At 41.1% G+C, this 17719-nt stretch overlaps 1 protein-coding gene across 3 annotated transcripts in view; it reads right to left on the bottom strand.

The window, feature by feature from the left end:
- The window catches only part of LOC128755395 (phospholipid-transporting ATPase ABCA1-like), a 152686-nt gene extending 135364 nt beyond the window's left edge, over positions 1-17322 (bottom strand). For 2 of the 3 annotated variants that reach the window (XM_053858789.1, XM_053858790.1), the window contains exons 1-6: positions 17179-17322; positions 15045-15174; positions 7886-7979; positions 7667-7823; positions 7465-7592; positions 803-930 (exon numbers count right to left, since the gene is read on the bottom strand). In XM_053858789.1, coding sequence (XP_053714764.1) covers positions 803-930; positions 7465-7592; positions 7667-7823; positions 7886-7979; positions 15045-15110 — 573 coding nt within the window. In that variant the 5' untranslated portion in view covers positions 15111-15174; positions 17179-17322. The remainder of the gene's footprint in view (positions 1-802; positions 931-7464; positions 7593-7666; positions 7824-7885; positions 7980-15044; positions 15175-17178) is intronic. The other variant, XM_053858791.1, reaches the window with a different exon arrangement.
- Between the last annotated feature and the right edge of the window lie 397 nt (positions 17323-17719).

Below are 17719 nucleotides of genomic sequence, written 5' to 3'. Positions count from 1 at the left end.
AGAAATGAAATCTTGCTTCACTGTCCACCTTGATCATACGTAGGAAGTATTAGTGCTGGTGATTTGTGTTGCAGTTCGCCGCCGTGCGTGTCCACAAAAGACACAAAATACACAATCAGCAATTGTACATTACATTGCAAAAAAAAAAAAAAAAAAAAAAAAAAAATATATATATATATATATATATATATATATATATATATATATATATATATATATATATATATATATATAATTAGCAATATATAATATAATTTAGCAATTTGCAAATTGTGTGTGCTGCACACTGATGTAATCTAATTTCATCTTTGTGCCAACTGAACTGACAACAATAAATAAATGACTAAATAAATAAAGAAAAATAAAGAAAATAAGACTAATGTGCTGGTTGTTGCTTTCAGTCATGCGGTGTCTCCATATCATTGCAAGTACACTCATAGTTGACAGACAGACTTTGCCAAACCTTTCCCCATCTGTCAGTTGACAGGACCAGGAACTGACCATGGTGCTGCAGTGTGCCTCACTAATACGCTCAGCCGAAGTGGAGGAGTGTCTTCAGTGGTTCTTTCATTTAAAATGTAAACAAGTTTGATCACACCTAATGAATGTGCTGCTATTCACAAACCGTCCGTTGTACATGTAAAACTGTCTTGTGAGGGGAGACTAGTGTAAGCGCAAATCTTCGGACAGGGCTATTAGTATCATGATAAAAACTGATGGTACAAATTGTAGTAACAATGAATATCACGAGTGCAATTGCTTTCTACAGCCTGTGAAGCAAGAGTGGTGAACATTCACTTACTGGATTAGTGTTGACTTTAGCAGCCAGGAGGCTTTGAATGACTCTTGGTGGCACCATCAATGACTCTTGCAGGTATGTGGAGAATGTTTCATTCTCTCTGAGGATATTCTGCAATACCACTGGTTGAGCTGTAAAACAAAAATATCTTCAGCGCATCACACAATACCAAAAACAAAACATCTACAAAAAGAATTGACCACATCTGATCAGACATTCAACACAATCACATCAATTGTTGTAATATGAGACACCTGGACAACAGTGAGTGTTTATTTGCATTTTTTTTTCTGCTTGTGTGTTGCTTCATGCGGTGCTGCATGGAGCACAAGATTATGATTAAGATCTCTACACATCACACACACCTCAACTGAGCAATTATGTCCGTTATGCAATCATTTCAGAATGCAAAAACATATTAATAAGAATAATAATAAATAAAATAAAATAATCAATTATAATAGAAGTTACAAATAAATAAATAACCCACAAACAACAAGGCAGTACACGAATTGATCAGTCTGACGGCCGAGGGGAAGAAGCTGCTCCTGTGACAGGAGGTTCAGGAGGTTCGACCGTAGCCTCCTGCCAGAGGGAAGAGGGACAAACAGTCCATGACCAGGGTGAGAAGGGTCTCCCATTTGAGGTCCTTGGTGATGGCGGTTCCCAGGAAGCAGAAGGAGGCCACAATGGAAATGGGCATCTTAGCCATCATGAGAGGGGATGGAGGAACTGTGACTCTCCTGAAGTCTATGATCATCTCCACTGTCTTCTGGGCGTTGAGCTCCAGGTTGTTGTGGCTCCCTCCTGTAAGCCAACCCATCTCCATCTGAGATGAGCCCGATGATGGTGGTGTCATCAGCGAATCTGATTAGCTTCATGGTCTTTTTTGGAAGCGCATGTCAAACTTAAGAAAGAAAACAGTCTGAAGAGTCTGCTGCATCAGTGTGCACCGCGGTGCGTCAGTGTGGATATGAATCTGTAAATATAATTTGTATTTGTATATGTGTTTTGTGTAGCCAACTGATTGAAATAATGGAGCAGCGTGAATCATTGACTGACATAACAGTGTGAAAGAGCCTTACTCTGGTCTTCTGAAAGATGATGAAGAGGTGACATCATTTCATTACATTAGGCATTTTCCTTGTGCGATACATTCGAATCATTCAATTATTTAAATGAGGAGAGCAGGTGACATTTACTAGGTTGCTAAAGGTTCTAGACAGGGATCTGGAAAAATAGAATAGAATTGACGACTCTTTTTTTCACTCAGGCGTATCATCCTCTTCAAGTGTGCTCCAGTATTCACAGGGACAGGTAAGGGGGGCACAAAAACAGGCCTCGGGGTCATCCTGAGCACAACTGCAGAGTCTTTGAATCAACCCTCAGCCAAGAACAAGAACAGGACAACACCATCACCTTTGCCTTGCTGGTCTTTTGATAGTCCTCCATCTGCCTGCCTTGATAATGACCTCTGACCTGCTGTGTTTTCACCACGGCCCATGAATCCTATTAATTACACCCCGGCTTAGATCGCTGATGGATTTAATCTTGTATATTACAAGGCAATGACCCCAAAATGCAAATAGCCCACCACGCGTTTGTTGTTCAGCATACGCTCCCCTCGATGCCTCTTTGCAAATTAGGTGCCACATGAAAATGTGAATATCATCACATCAAATGAGCCTAATGCAAAGTAGCAACTTATCAAGACAAATGATCTGTCAGTCTGCACGCGGAACTGCATCATAAATAATCATGCCCCTGTTGCTTTTGAAGGGATAAAGGAGAATAACAAATCCTCAAACTTGTCATCCACATGACAGGGATACTTTTCCTGATGGAGAATACTTGACAAAGACATTGCAGAGTGATTGTTGCTTCGCCAGAGTGTTTATCAAACCATATTTGAGTCATTATTTGATGACATATTAAGAGCCAACGTTTGTATCCATCTCAAATTTTAATGAAGAATGTTTGGTTGGTCTAGCGTGTGCAAGATGAATGGATCGTGTCATCTGAGGCAACTTTGATCCCACTGATCTTGCTGAGGCCATTTCAATTGATGGTGGCCAGGTAAATGTGATTTTGCCATGTTTATTTGGGGGTAACTTCAAGGTTATGGTGCAGATTTTTAGCTACATGAAATTGGTCTAAACCTTTCTCATGATTTCATTTTCTTTAGTGGACAACCATCAAGCATCCAGTGTAATGCTGCTTGAGTCATGAGAACAGATGTGAACATAAAACAGGAATGAAGCAGCTTCCAGCAATTTATTAATGCCATCAGCATTTGGACTCCAGACTCCGCACTAATATAAACAAATAAAACCTGACAGGACAGGATTCAGGACATTTTTCACTCTGTCCAGAATATTTCGGGGCGTGCGGTCACCTTAATTGGATTGCATTTAAAAATGTATTTCACTCAGACATTTGACAGATTTATCATGCACACTAGAGACAGACACTCACATGGTGCACGACACCTCTGTCATGTCAATTCCTCTGTGAATGAAGAATTTTTGTCAACATAAAAGTAAAGTACAATATACAATGTATATTCTAGTTACTTGGCGCATTCAGATTTTGCAAATTTGCATTTTCTCATCCCTGAACACGCTAAATTGTACATTCATCTCTTCAAAACTGCTAACCATGTCTTAATAAATCACTTCATACATTGCTCAGAGTAAATGATTGAAATAGAATATATGATGTATGATCAGCCAACTGTGGAGATTTTTCTTTCACCTATTCTTTCAGCAGTATTTTTGTATTTTATTTATTTATTACTTTTGTTCAAAAGAATCCTCTTTTGGCCGTTATCTTAACCTGCCATATTCCCCAGCTTCCCTCATGCTCCATTCATTTTTTACTCTGTCTGTCCATTCATTTCTCATTCTGAATCCAGGATCACTGCTCTCTCCTGGCTTTCTCAAGGTATTTGCTTTACATTTTTTTTATACGGTATAAGCAGTCTGTGTGTTCGACTTCTCAGCAGAGGCATGGGTCCACAAATGTAATGAATGTAATATTCATTATTCTGCAATGTCCATCAGCCATTATCATGGTGGGCTTGTGCTGTCGCGGTTGAAGCTACCGAGAGGGTAACCGCTGGACAAAACATTCCTGTCCTCTTCACCCTGCCCCTTAAATTATTCCCATTTGTGGGTACCCAATGGGTCGTAGGATTGATCTTGAGAGTTTACTGTTAGCTGTAACAGCTCTCTAAGGCCTCCCTGTGAGCCTTTTTATAACCACTCACACCAGCTGGTCCTGATATAACTACCAATGATGAAGTGGTTACATCATTGTTAGAACAAATTACGTGTTGGATGTGGAGCCATTTGTACTTCTTTTCAGTCTAAACTTTTTTTGGAAAATATAGAATGTTGCTGGGTCACCCCAAAAAAAGTGTTATTCAAAGGAATGTCTTTGACAGAATCAGTTTTGTTGGGTTGTTGTAGTGAATAAATGCTACAGTGAATGAGCATTGGTTAAAACAGATAGTTAGATCCACCACAGTTATGTTATAAACCATCAGTCTACAGTTCAACAAACTCAACAAATGACCAGCTAGAGTGAAAGTGACAAAACCAAGTCAACAAGACAGACATGATTCATGCAATAGTATAATAGATTTGCAACAAAACATGGGATATACCTTAAAAAATGTAAATGAACAAATAATCATGAGGTCACAAAGAGGTGGAAGCTCAAACTAATTGACAAAAATGGCTGACTGAACAGAAGAGTGTGTGTCAGCTCAGACATACTCGGCATTAAGCCGATAGGATTCTGTCCCTGTATAGTCAGTCCCTAGTGAGATCGCCCACTGAACTGTGTCCACCGTCTGAGCTCATGAAAAGGCCTTTTTAACACAAAAACAGACACCGTCTGTGGGCGAATGACTGACCCTTTTCAAATCTAGTGAGTGTTGGAAGAGTAATTCATCATAGTAAATGGAGTAAAGCACCATTAGGACTGGAAGAATCTGAAATGATACAAAACGCTGACTGAATATTTTATACCTGTCCATGTGGACTGTGATTATTTTCTCTCCACCATATATGTATGACAGTTTTCATAGCAGTAAAATGTGTTACCTTGCTGTTTTTCAAAACTGTAAGACAGTGCACGAGGTAAGCTAGCGTGAGTGCAGGGGTACGAAAGAGATAACAAGCAGGTGTGCTTTTTCTCTTGACTGCTGGTTTTCTCCCCTTTGCTACCTTTCTCTTTCTGTGATTCATCTGTTTCTTGAGGGCAAGATAGGGAAGTATACAGTGGAACAAGAGATCATGCAAGACAGAGAGGCCAAATGCCACGTAGAAAGCAGAAGAAGAGAGGACGAAATTCTGCAAAGTAAAGAATGAAAAGATTGAAAAGAAAAAGTGGAACACCAAATTGGAGTTTTGAACGAAGGGGTTGTGCAACAGACCTTGAAAGTGTTGGAGGAAACATGAGAGAGCGCACGCCAGACAGAGGAAAGGGAGAAAGGGGACGGTGTGAGGGTGAGCAACAGAGATAGAAAGAGATTGAGTAAGATTCAGGGGACAAAAGCTGAAGTGCAAGGATGCAAGAAAGAGGAAATGCAACAAATACATGTAGATAGAGAGAAAGAGCCAGGGAACACACAACATACAAAGTGAAAGACAAACAGAAAACTGGGCAAGAGAGAAAATCAGCAGCAGCGGTCAGAGGCTCAAGTGATCAAGCCGGTCCTAACGCGAACATTGGCAACAGGTTGCACCAAATGTGTCCTGTCGATTAGACAGACACATTAGCACCTGCCCTCACTGTCACTGATGACAGAGTGGCCAGCACCAGCGTCCTGCAGTCTGAGACTATTAATGAAGCAGCTGATGACATTGCCCTTTCTTCCACCTCTCTCGCTGTGCCTCAGTCACTGTCGCTGAGCAACTTCAATTGTGGCCTGCCACGCAATATGGTCACAATATGCTCCTGCATTCACTGCAGGAGAAATAGAATGTTTGACGTTGATCATGATGAGTCGAGCTTGGAATCCTCTGCTGCCAGGAAGCTGCACGGTTTTTGGCATACACCAATTAGTGCTGTGTTTAAAATATCGATTTCGATTCTGAATCGATTCGTACATTAATTCCATAAAATTGATTCGTGGGTCCAAAGATCGGATGAATTAAAGTTTTAACACATATTCTCCGGGTGAAGTCCAACCCCTTTGACGCAGGCACACACCTGGGACACCAAAGTCAAAACAACACGCCTCCACACAGTGGCAACACTAGCAACGTGCCGGGTTTGAAAACGCCTGAAATGCTCAAAGCAACTGTCTGGCACCATTTTGGTTTCAGACGCGACCAAACCAAAAATGCGCTCGACAAAAGCAGAGCAATTACCATGTTATGCCTAATGGAGGTATTGGAAGTGTTGCAGTATTGCGGAAATACGACCTACCTCACGAATCACGTGACGCGACATCACCCAGAGCTCCTGTGCTGAGAATGAGCTGAGAACATCTTTTTTTTTCATTTTGCTAATAAAATAAAAATGCATTAGTATTAAATAGCAGCATCTTTTGGGTGAATTTTTAATGCCATATTTCTAATAATGCACCAGTCCCCTGAGCAGTCCATCACCACAGGTGTAGACACATCTGGCGTTGTCTGTCTGGATCTTTCAGGTGATCCTGCCAGCATGTTTGTGAAAGCAATGCTACAACCTGGGAGGCGACTGAACCTTCCTATTTTCACCACTTTTACAGCCATCATTTACTACCAATCCTTCATTAATTTCCTGTTGAATGTCAATATGATACTAGTATTAATATATTGCGTAACTTGTCATGTGATTATGGCAACCGCTCAGAAAATGGTTTAAATACTAACCTGAATCGAGATCGGATCGGATCGGATCGAATCGAATTGAATTGAATTGTGATAATCAATTCTAAGTCATGAGAATCGGAATCGAATCGATTTTTGAACTTAGAATCGATACTCAGCCCTAACACCATTGTTAGTCAATCCTACTGTTGCCTCACCCATCATCCTTCACTATGGATCTCAGAGGACTGAGGTCTGCACACAAGAGTACAAACGAGGTCCAAGCATATGTGTAAGTTATTGAGGACATTTCGGTCTCCAAAATCCAACCCCACTCTCCAAGCCCAGCACTACCGCACACACTGATAGCCATTGTTGCAGTGCAACTAAAGTGAGATGAAATCTTGAGATGCAGGACAGCATGTGCCAGATCTGCTTCAGGGTTGGACTGTTGCGTTCAGAGTTGCATACCTCAACTGTAATAAGCAGGCATTTGAGTTTCTATCATCTTGACCCAGTCTCTGTGGACCTCAGACGTCAACAAGGCATTTTCACCCACACAACTGCCACTCACTGAATATATTTCTCTTTTTCGTACCATTCCATTACTCATGAGATAATTGTTTGGAAATTCCAGCAGATTATAGAACGCGGCAGGCATTTCCACCAACAACCATGCCATGTTCAAAGTCACTAAAATGCTCTTTGAATTCTAGATTTGAACTTTTGCAAGTCGTCGCAACATAGAGATAGTGATTAGCATTTAGGAGCTGCAATCTGACTGTGGCTGACCGTGACACATGAAAAAGTGAAGAAATGTATTTTGTTGATGTTGCTGATTTGACCTGTTCCACTCACCATTACTGAGGTTGGACTGTGTCAGCAGCGAAGTCCACTGGCCAACATCATCTGCCAGTAACTGCACCTTGCTGAGCATGGAGCGGTTCTCCAGGAGGGCTTGGAGCTCAATGAAAATCCCCGAAATTCTGCATCAGATCAGAACAAAAGTTGATCCATAATCAAGGTGTGGTGAAAATGTGGCCAATAGTCTCACTCATACATGGAATTGTTGAAGTTGTTGACTTGGCCCGGTGTTTCTCCAGGGGTCGGGGAACTCAGGCAGGGATTGTCAATGTTACAAACTATTCCCTGAAGCCACGGCAGCATGCCGGCTGAGGGCATGGCCTTGTTGGGGTAGTGACCTGCAAATTTTGGAACTTATTAATCAATTGCAAAAAGACTTTATACATGAAGTGGACCTCTTTTAATTTGTACTTACATTGGCCTTTGTATATCGGTTTGTTGGTTTGTCGAACCCACACTAGGATGATGAAGAGGAAGAGAGGCCAAACGATTTCAACAACCAGCCGCACCTGGAAAAAACAGCAGTTGCACTTCAAACGTCACGCAATCCACAGTGTTCACGACAGCTGGCTTTTTTTTTTTTTTTTTACAGCAGCCAAATGAACTGAACTGTGTATGATACGACTTCACACAAGCTACGAGGCTGTTTGTGAGTTTCTGACTGTGAGATTCATAGCTTCAAGTTCCCAGCTGACATCACTACACATTATCAATTAATTACATACAAAGATGTGAAGGCTATCTGTGCTTCAACAGGAAGATATTCTTAAAGGGGACCTATGGTTTTTTTCCAAGCGTTATCTACAGTGTCAATATGATCACATGTCAACTTTACATCATATCAGAGTAATTTGTATCTAAATGCAAGCCTATCAAATAGTTTCATTCCAGTCCACTCTGTCCTCTAAACGCCAGCAACACTGTGCGCATTCATTGATAAGGCACGGCACAGGATAAACAACTCAATGACCATCAAGACTTCGATTTTTCCTCTGAAAAGGAAGTGTCTTTTTGACTGTGAGGGAGAGAGACCTGTTCCATGACCTTGTCGCATTTCCCAGTGACTTCATCAACAGTCTTTACATCACAAACCAACACATGTTCACTGCTGTCCCATGTATTCCACAGTACGACGCTGCACCACCACCAAGTGCAGACATAAATGCATTAAAAAGGTCAAGGGGACCAAATTAAACACTCAAGTATCGATCTATTACTGTTGCAGATTCATGCCGCTGCAATTATAATCACCAAGTTATTTTGACATTTTACCGATATTTCTCTGATCCGATAACAGAGCTCAGTTTTCTGTTTTTTTCTCGCCATTGTTGTCAATTGTGCATTAATTAGAAAACTAGGAATTATTATTTCTAGGAATTTGTTTTCTGAGCAGTGTCATTTCCAAAACAAGGAAATAATCCTGGCTGGAATGTAAATCTGACTGGGAGCAGAAACATATCAAAAGATTGTCAGATATCAAAGGCCCTGGACAAAGAAGAAGAGGAAGACAACCACTGAGGTCCATGGATGTTATAATTATAATAGTCGTCGATACTTGAACATGGTAGCTGAGACCAAAACATGTGATCCCCCTCATCACTATCGGTCATCAACTCTGCAAATCCCGATCCGTCAATAACATTTTATGTTGCAAGAACGTTCTTTATCAGAGTGTGGTTGACATTATTGTTTATCTTTTGGGACGTTCATGTTGTTTGCACATTTTGGCAAAATATGTTGTTTGGGCTATATTGTCATTTTTTACCTCTTTCGGACTGCTTTTAGAAAGGTTCCACTGAAACAGAAAAACTCCCTTAAAAATACATGTGAGAGCGTGATGAAGGCCAAACCATGACTTTAAAATATATTGACAATATACTATGAATGCTGACAGATTAAGAGGGATTTTCATATTGTGCTATGGCCTGGTTTCCATTTGTGTACCCGGGAATTTTTGGCTTAACAAAGCTGAAAAGCACTGATCGACTGTAATTTGTTCCAGATCCTTTTTCATTATGCACTTACTCATTCCTCAGTATGATGCTCACCTTTTCCCTTCCTGTCCTCACGATGGTTAAATTGCTGGAATCCATCCCCATTGTTCCTCTTCTCATTCTTTTTTCCCACATTAAAACCAGTCTTCCCCCTCTTTTTCTGTCCTTTTCAACCAGCAGTGGTGCTTTTTCTGTGCCCCACGCACCATAGACAGACCTTCTTTCTCGGCAATGGCTGAGCCCATTTGGTTCTCCTAGTTCCATGCGTCCACACTCCCATGGCATAAAAAAGTGGACTTCTGCGTGCTATACTGACACCGAAGGCAGTCTTCCGCACTGCACGTTGATGCATAGGCATTTCAGTAGAGTACAAGGAGTACTCCCTACTGACACTGCAGTCAGGACGTCACCGTGGCTCACTCACACCTGACACTGTGGAAAACGCACGCCTGTTTTAGGGGCTATAAATACCAATTGATGCATTGTTACAGAGCACCATTCAATGCCTTACCTAACCCCAAACCTTCTCTTTGTTTTACGTGCCATGCTGGCAGGATATGCTCCAGAACGTACTTCAATAGAAAACATAATGCGTCAGCATAGGACGCTCCCCAAAGTGTATATGGAAGTGAGGATGTGTTGCTTAGTTCTGACTTAATGACATGAATGTTGGCATGAATATTGTTTGGCAGTATGGTTGGTTTTGAGCCAGCTACGTCTTCACAATTAGGGATTACTAATAAGTAGTAGCGGAAAACAACAGCAATTATTGACAAGAATAGCCATAGTGAACACCAATACACTTCAAATAATCTGGTATTGCAAGCTTTCAAATGCAACAATCAGACATCAGTTCTAAAAAAAAAAAAAAACCTGATTACAGATGGTGCTTCGCTTTTGGACCAGGGTGCGAATCATGTGGTTCATTCCAGCAGAAGAAGTCGCCAATGCTTCAGTGGCATATTTCATTGCACTGAACACACATTTGAAAGATGCAAAACTTTGCATGGTTTCTTGTTGAATCACTTCAACCTTATTTGTGTAGAATTACTTAAACTGTGTCATTAGTTTCTCTACTGAGTAAATGAAATGGTAATATAACAGATTAAGTGTTTAAAAGTATGACCAAGAAAAATAGCTTACTGACTGCTTGCTGGTTACAGGAATGTTTTGTGGCGTTTGCTTTAAAAAGCCATCCATCCTTTGCAATAATAAAATCCATGCATTCAAACACACAAAATGAAAAAAAAAACATCAATTATTAGTAATAGTAGTCATGAGAGTAGTAGCATTTCTTCTTAAATCACGTGTGAAAAATATGCAACAAAACAAACAAGGCAAGCTGGGACAATCAGCTGGGTGCCACCTGAATCATGGTTGGCTGTAGGCCCTGACAGATACTTCAAAAATGTATCAGGCGAAATTTTGCCTTAAAATTTAACCGAGCAACCTTGGGTTGTCACAAGCCTTTCTGTTTGTCAAACATCAGCGTTTCTTTGAACAATTGCCGTCATTGTGGACACACAAACGTAGTGAGTCAAGGTAACATGCGTTTGTTAAAGATCAATGTCAAGTAGCACTGGCACAAAAAAGATTTTTCACTTCATGAAAGAAGCATATCCTTGCAGCGAATACTACAGAGGCATGGGCAGTACAAAAGCAAACATTCAATGCAGTTTCTGCTATCAATACAAGGGGTTACACACACTTTCAAGTGGAAGAATGTGAACAGACTTGACATCTTTCCAGGGGTCTTGGTATTTTTCAGTTATTCGATATCTAGTATTACACTCGTCCTCAACCTTTCGCATATGACTCAAACTTGTTTAGATTCATTTAATGTTAACTATGTGAAAACAGGTCAAGGTGGAATAAGCTCATTGTTTGCGGCAACCCCACACAAGGTATTGTGTAAAATTGCATGTGACTTTGAAGGATCCATAGGTTCTAAGTTCCACTGTGATAGGACACTGGGAAACTACTTTCTCGCACACACACTAGCAGTCAAAACTAATCCGTCAAATTTGACAGAGGAAACACAAATAAGAAGAGCAGGGAAACACGACAGGATGGTGAAAAGTTGTTCTGGGGAAGTGTTTGTGACTTGTCCTGACATGTCATTGCAGAATAAAAAAATCTATCTGGCTTTTGTATATAATGTAATGTTTGCAAAACCGTGTGGAGACATTTGAGAGATTTTTCAAAACTCTAGAGTTTTCATCACAGTTTCATTGTGCCATATCGTGCATTTCCAGGAGTGAAGGAAAAGCCAGCTAGTGATGCAGCTGGTCAGCGTTCTTCGACAACACCTCTGGAGGTGCAGGCATGTACTACGCATGACGTCTATTCCTCTCATCTGCTGTAGAAGGTGCATGCCTCGTTGCACCTTGTTCCCCCAGGAACATGATGTTGCTTAGCACTTAGTCTGTCAGACCAGCTTGTCCGCCTGAGCTGCTTCGATCTGAAGTCAGTGACGATCATCATGTTTTTATTTCAACATTCAGTGCCATGTGGTTGTCTCAACATTTCACCTCCTCTCTGTTAGTCTGGTCGCCATTTTTATGGCTGCGGCCCACAGCTATTGTGTCGTTCACCATGTTCTCATGTAATTAGGAGCGGATCTGGCACAGTGGTCGCTGGCCGTTAGGTTAATCACAAATGGACACAGGAAGCAGCCAAGAGGGCTGTCGGCACTCAGGGTTACACTTTCACTTTCATCTTTCGTTTGTGTTCTGCACTGATGTCACCGGTTGTGTTCATTTATTGTTGTTTGTTTGTTTTATAGGCCTAACTCTGGGTTTTGCACAGCTGTGTAAATAATGTAAATGTAAATTTAAATGTAAATAATATTTGGGGACTTCATTCATTAGACTTTATGCAAGTCTGTACATCAAGGTTTTGTATAATGGATATTTTTTGGTCAATGATATACAGTCAACATATATATATATATGTGTGTGTGTGTGTGTGTGTGTACAGCCCTTGAATGAATGTGATGTGCTGAAAAAATAACTCAAGAATGGGGCAAACCAAAACTTTCTTCATGCCGTTTTCATGCCGATGGATGAAACATCTCTGCCACAGCTTTCAGGCTGTGATGATGATGTGTCTCGTGAATGTAAAACAATGTGTTTATGGTGTCTTTTACCTGATGCCAACTGTAAGTCCAGGGAAGTGTTGTGTGTATGTCCATGAAGTCTCGTGAGGTGGACAAGATTTTAAGACCACAGCAGTGGTTACACTCACATTTTTGAAGCACATTCTCCATTTCCTCAATATTTAACTTGGTGAAAATAGGAAGAGGTGATTTTTAAATGACACTTCATACGTCTTATAAAACAAAAAAAACAAAAAAAAAGAAAAGTCATTTCCATTTCAGGCAATAAATCCGTCCGGTCTGCATCTCTCAGAGGACGTAAGACAGCTGAGTGAGTGAATTATTATAATGCACTTTGAAAGAAAAAGGCTCAGCAAAGAAACTGAAATCCTGGGGACTTTCTCAATGCTAGGCTCCCCAGGCGTTTGCCATCGGACACCAGGCTCTTTGTGCATAGTTAATCTCCTCCTATGAAATGATGTGGAATACTGAACCATAAAATCAGTTTCATGCTTGTTATAAAATCTTTAAATGCTTGGTGAGGCATTCCTATAATTGGTCATTAACCTCCACAAGCCCTCCACAAGCGCCATTGTCCTTGCTAAATCCCCCTGATCCCAGCTAATAGTGTTTTGTGTTGACATTAGCAAAATTTCCTTTTCCCCAATATGAATGGGAAAGGACACCGTTGTCTTCTTTCAACTTGATAAGCGCCAATGTGACATTTATGAGGGTCTTTCTCGCCGAGGAGACAGAACATGAGATGTGTCTGAAGCCCCAGTTTTTGGGTTTTACACCCATCATTGGGGAAGTCAATAGTGGTCCATCTTTTCTCCAGCATCCATCTAAAATATGACGCACAAAGTAAATTGATTTCGTGACAACCGGTTTTGACCCTTGTGATTCCCTGGTAGCTCTTATCAGTTACTTATCTTGCTGATGCATGTGCAATCCACCTTTTATGGTGACAATTACAGCGATAATGCTGGCAATACGCCGGTGCAATCAGGTGTGTATAACCGGAATGAGGAAGTGGGTGAAAATGCCACGAAAGAACATGCAGAACTCTACTCATTAACGTTGAAAAAGACTGAACCATGACATTTCATAAAAGACGACTATCACTCAGTTTTCTTTTCATGGTTTTTATGTCGTTGTTATGTACGTTAAAAAGTTTTTTCCCCAGACAATCCGATCTTAAAAAGCAGAGCAGACATTATGAGTTATATCATTCTCTCTGCTTCTTTTTCATCCCTGATTCAGTATTATTTTTATTTGATTCTATCAATGAAATATATTGAATGTTTTTATGAAAGAAAACAAATGTGTGACTGAGCCCAGAAACACCCTTCCATCTAGAGGTGAACTGTACCTTGCACCCGCTAACCTTTTCCTCCCTCTGTGCCAACGAAATAAGACCAGCCCATTGCAGCATCTGCCTTGTTTGCCCACGCCTAAGCCGGCAGCAACACACGCACGCACACACACACATGCTACAGTTCTGCCAAGTCACGTTGGGAAGGGGTACAGGCATTCGGTTGCTGCTACTGGTGGTACCAAATGTGCTCTATGGGGTTGAGATCAGGCGATGTTGCTAGATAAACCACGTGACCACCATGTGCACTCAGACTTCCTGAAGTTGAGCTGCGACGATTCTGCCACAATGTGGTGAAACATCATCATCCACAAACCGAAATTTGGGTGTGCACTCTCTCCTTGCAACAAGAAGGTTGTGGGTTCAGTTCCTGGGTAGGACCAGTGTCCTTTCTGCATGGAGTTTGCATGTTTTCTCATTTAATATGTGAACATTACGTGTGAGTGGGTTTTCTCCGTGTTCTTCGGTTTCCTCTAACTCTAAAATTACCACTAGGTGTGCTTGTGTGTGTGAATGGTGTGTGTGTCCTGTAATGACCAGATGACTGGGATAGGCTCCAGCACGCCCCACAGCCCTGACCAGGCCATACAGTATATCCCGTGTTCATGTCATACCACTGTATTGATCCCAAATGCTTGACATGGTTCAATCAAACATGCTGTACACTAGCACGGACAAGAAAGCACAACTAGCAATGAACAGTCTGCATCACTTCAAAAGACCAACAGAGACTATATGCCCTCCAGACGAAACATTTATCCGTCTCGCTCTTGATTCATTAAGCCTCATTGACTTTGTTAGATCAGCACTACAGACAATGTGACATTAAATTCACAGGAAAAAACATTAGCAAAATTGAAGGTGACAATTTAAATTGTTTGGCATTAAAGCGAGCTTGCTTTTGTTCTCTACCTGAAAGAAGTGGCTTCAATCTATAGGGAGTGATTTACTCTGAGAATCCCCTTCATTACCTTCTCTTTTCTTATAACACCTTGGCTGTCTTTCACAACACAAGCCCACAATTGTGTCCTCATTCTGCCTCCACGGCTGGTTAATCTCTGAAAATATACTCACACATTGATTTGCTAAAGTGGCTCGGTGCATGTACCTTTTGTCTCTTGCGGAGAGTGAAGTTCTTCCATAGGAGCAGAGTGAACTGTGTCAGGAGACCCATTACAGCTTATCCCGGCAATATCCTACCCAAGCGTCGCTATGGCAACTGGCCCACTTAATAAAACCTGGAGGGAATAAAAGGCAGAGTTTGGTTTTAATACAGTAGAGCAATGCATCATGGGGATGCAATACTAATCATTCACTTCCCAAGGCCGAGGTACTTGTGCAGCACCCCACTGCTCTGGGATTTGTTTTATTACCTACATTCAGCAAACTCCAAGAAAGGTTCATATCTGCAATAACAGAGGTCCCTAGTTTTATCAAAGACCAGTCTTGGGTTTATTGACGTCAAATACTTGAATGTGAGGATGGACTTTGATTGCACTTCACAGTCTCTGTGGTTTCACCACTGTTCCATTCGAGCCAGACGCAGTCTCTTACTATACCTGTACGGAGTTGGGCTTAGACCATATGCATTAGGCCCAATTCAATATTTCCAGATACTCAATTTGTATTGTGATTCTGGCTAATCTTGCGATTCTTTATCCAATTTGATTTATGTTGCTATTGTGATTTATTAATTGAAGGATAAATTATCGTGAAAATGCACATCACTGTTTCACACAGACATTTGGTCAAAGTGGTGACAGTGGTTGGATTTAGGAAGAGTATTATTCACTGTTTATAAATGGACAAAGCAGTTGACAGTTCTGACAGCATTATTTTGGGGTCTAAATTGTTTCAGCGATTGAGAGCTATCGATATCGCAGACAAAACTGCAGCTGCAGTGAGACCGTTAAAGAATTATTCCAGTATGAACAATCCTCCAGACCTACAGTATACTGAGCAGAGAGTGCATGTTAGCATCAACATATTAGCACAGGATGGCCACGGACAGGCCACACTTCCCACTCGTCTCACCTTTCTAGCCAAGAGACTTAATATGTATATATACTGTATTATGAATGCAGTCAGTGGTGCGCTTGCGAAATGGCAGTGTGGTGTGACGTGTGACGTTCTGCCCGATGCTAGCATCAGCTACGTGAGTCGAGCAACGAGTCTTTGGAATATATTTGTCAATAATTGGTATTTGAAAATAAAAGTTTGTCACGAGCATTAAACTTGTGAGTTTGACTAATTCTGGGCAGAAATATATACATTTTAATAGAAGAGTCACACAAAAAAATCAAATTAAAAACATTTAGTACAATTGAGATGGCATCCAATCGTACTGAAAGGAAAATGATATGCAGCCATTTTAATAAACACATTTGTGTTTTCCCATATATATATTTCACAATGGAAGCTTAACTGAAGAGATTTCTCAGAATACATGTTCGAGAGGCCTAAGCAAAATGGAGACGTAGGCAACTCTTCCCATTACATCCTGAAAGATACAATAGAATTCCCAATTGTACTCCTGGATTGATAGGCTGTAGTAGAAAACACATGAATAAAGATGTGAAGAAAGAGGCCAAAGAGGCATTCGACCCCCTAAAATGGGATAACTACCTTCTTCATACTAGTCGCAATTGCATTGTGTTGCGTTATGTTCAGTGCCTGTGATATACCCAGGGTTGATTCAGGTAATAGATATGTCACAAATCTCAGTCGAGGATTCTTCCTCGGGGGATCCTGCCAATTGCACAGCTCATGTCACTCAGTATGATCTGATGAAAGGTGTCAATTAAAGAGAAAGAGATTCATGCTGGCGCTAACAGAATGCTTGGACAAATGAGATGTCCCTGAACGCCACATGCAAGTCAGCTGCTGCTGCACGTGATTGAAACACAATAGTAAATCATTAACGGGTTTAAGAGACAAAGTTCAGCAGCATTTCCCTTTCAATGAAAAGAAACAAACACTTCCATTCTGAAAGCGTTTTCAACAATTTGCTTTGGCTGGGCAATAAAGGCTATATTCTTCTCCTTTCACCCCTTTTAAGCTGTCTGCCCAGAGAGAATATTGAACGCTTTCAATGAAGATAAGCATGTCTGTGAGCAGTCCATTTGATCCACCATTGAGAACACACACACACTGCCCCAGTGGATTTTAGAGAACAACAACAACAGCATATAGACTGCTTCATGTGAAATTTGTACCTGAACAAAATGTAAATCACAACCTACCTTCTTATCAGCACATCTTCATGCAACAAATAAATGAACCAGTGCAGTGGATGAAGAGAACGACACTAACCATCTCTGCTCTCTGACAACTAGCCTTTCCCTCCTCAGTCATAAAGTATGCAAATGACCTCTGTGAGCTCATGGTGGTGACTGTAGCCACAGTAATACCTCGGCCTGCGAGCACACAGGTGGTGTGCGTTACACAACACGGTCTCACAGCACAGCACACATGACTACTGCTCACAGTTCTGTCACCTAAAGGCCAAGGAGGGTGGGAGAGATCAATGCTCAACCATTCTCTGGCCTTGTTTTGAATTGCTTGACACTCACTCAAGTTTGTCTCCGGGGCGCCTTGTAGTTAACTTTGTATTTAGGTCATCAGCAGACTGAATTAATTATGGGGTAATTAGATGCGAAAATGTCAGTGTAAGTCTGGCTGTGTCGTCTGTAATATCAAGGAGTCAGGATAGCTAAAGAGGAGAACACCCTGAGATGCTTGAATGATCTACATTTACTGTCGCTTTAGACGTTGAGTTATTTG

This window comes from Synchiropus splendidus, chromosome 3, assembly GCF_027744825.2.
Source record: "Synchiropus splendidus isolate RoL2022-P1 chromosome 3, RoL_Sspl_1.0, whole genome shotgun sequence".
In the NCBI taxonomy this organism is placed as follows: Eukaryota; Metazoa; Chordata; class Actinopteri; order Syngnathiformes; family Callionymidae; genus Synchiropus; species Synchiropus splendidus.
Note: the sequence above shows the minus strand (reverse complement) of the source record. Positions and strands in the feature narration are given on the sequence as shown.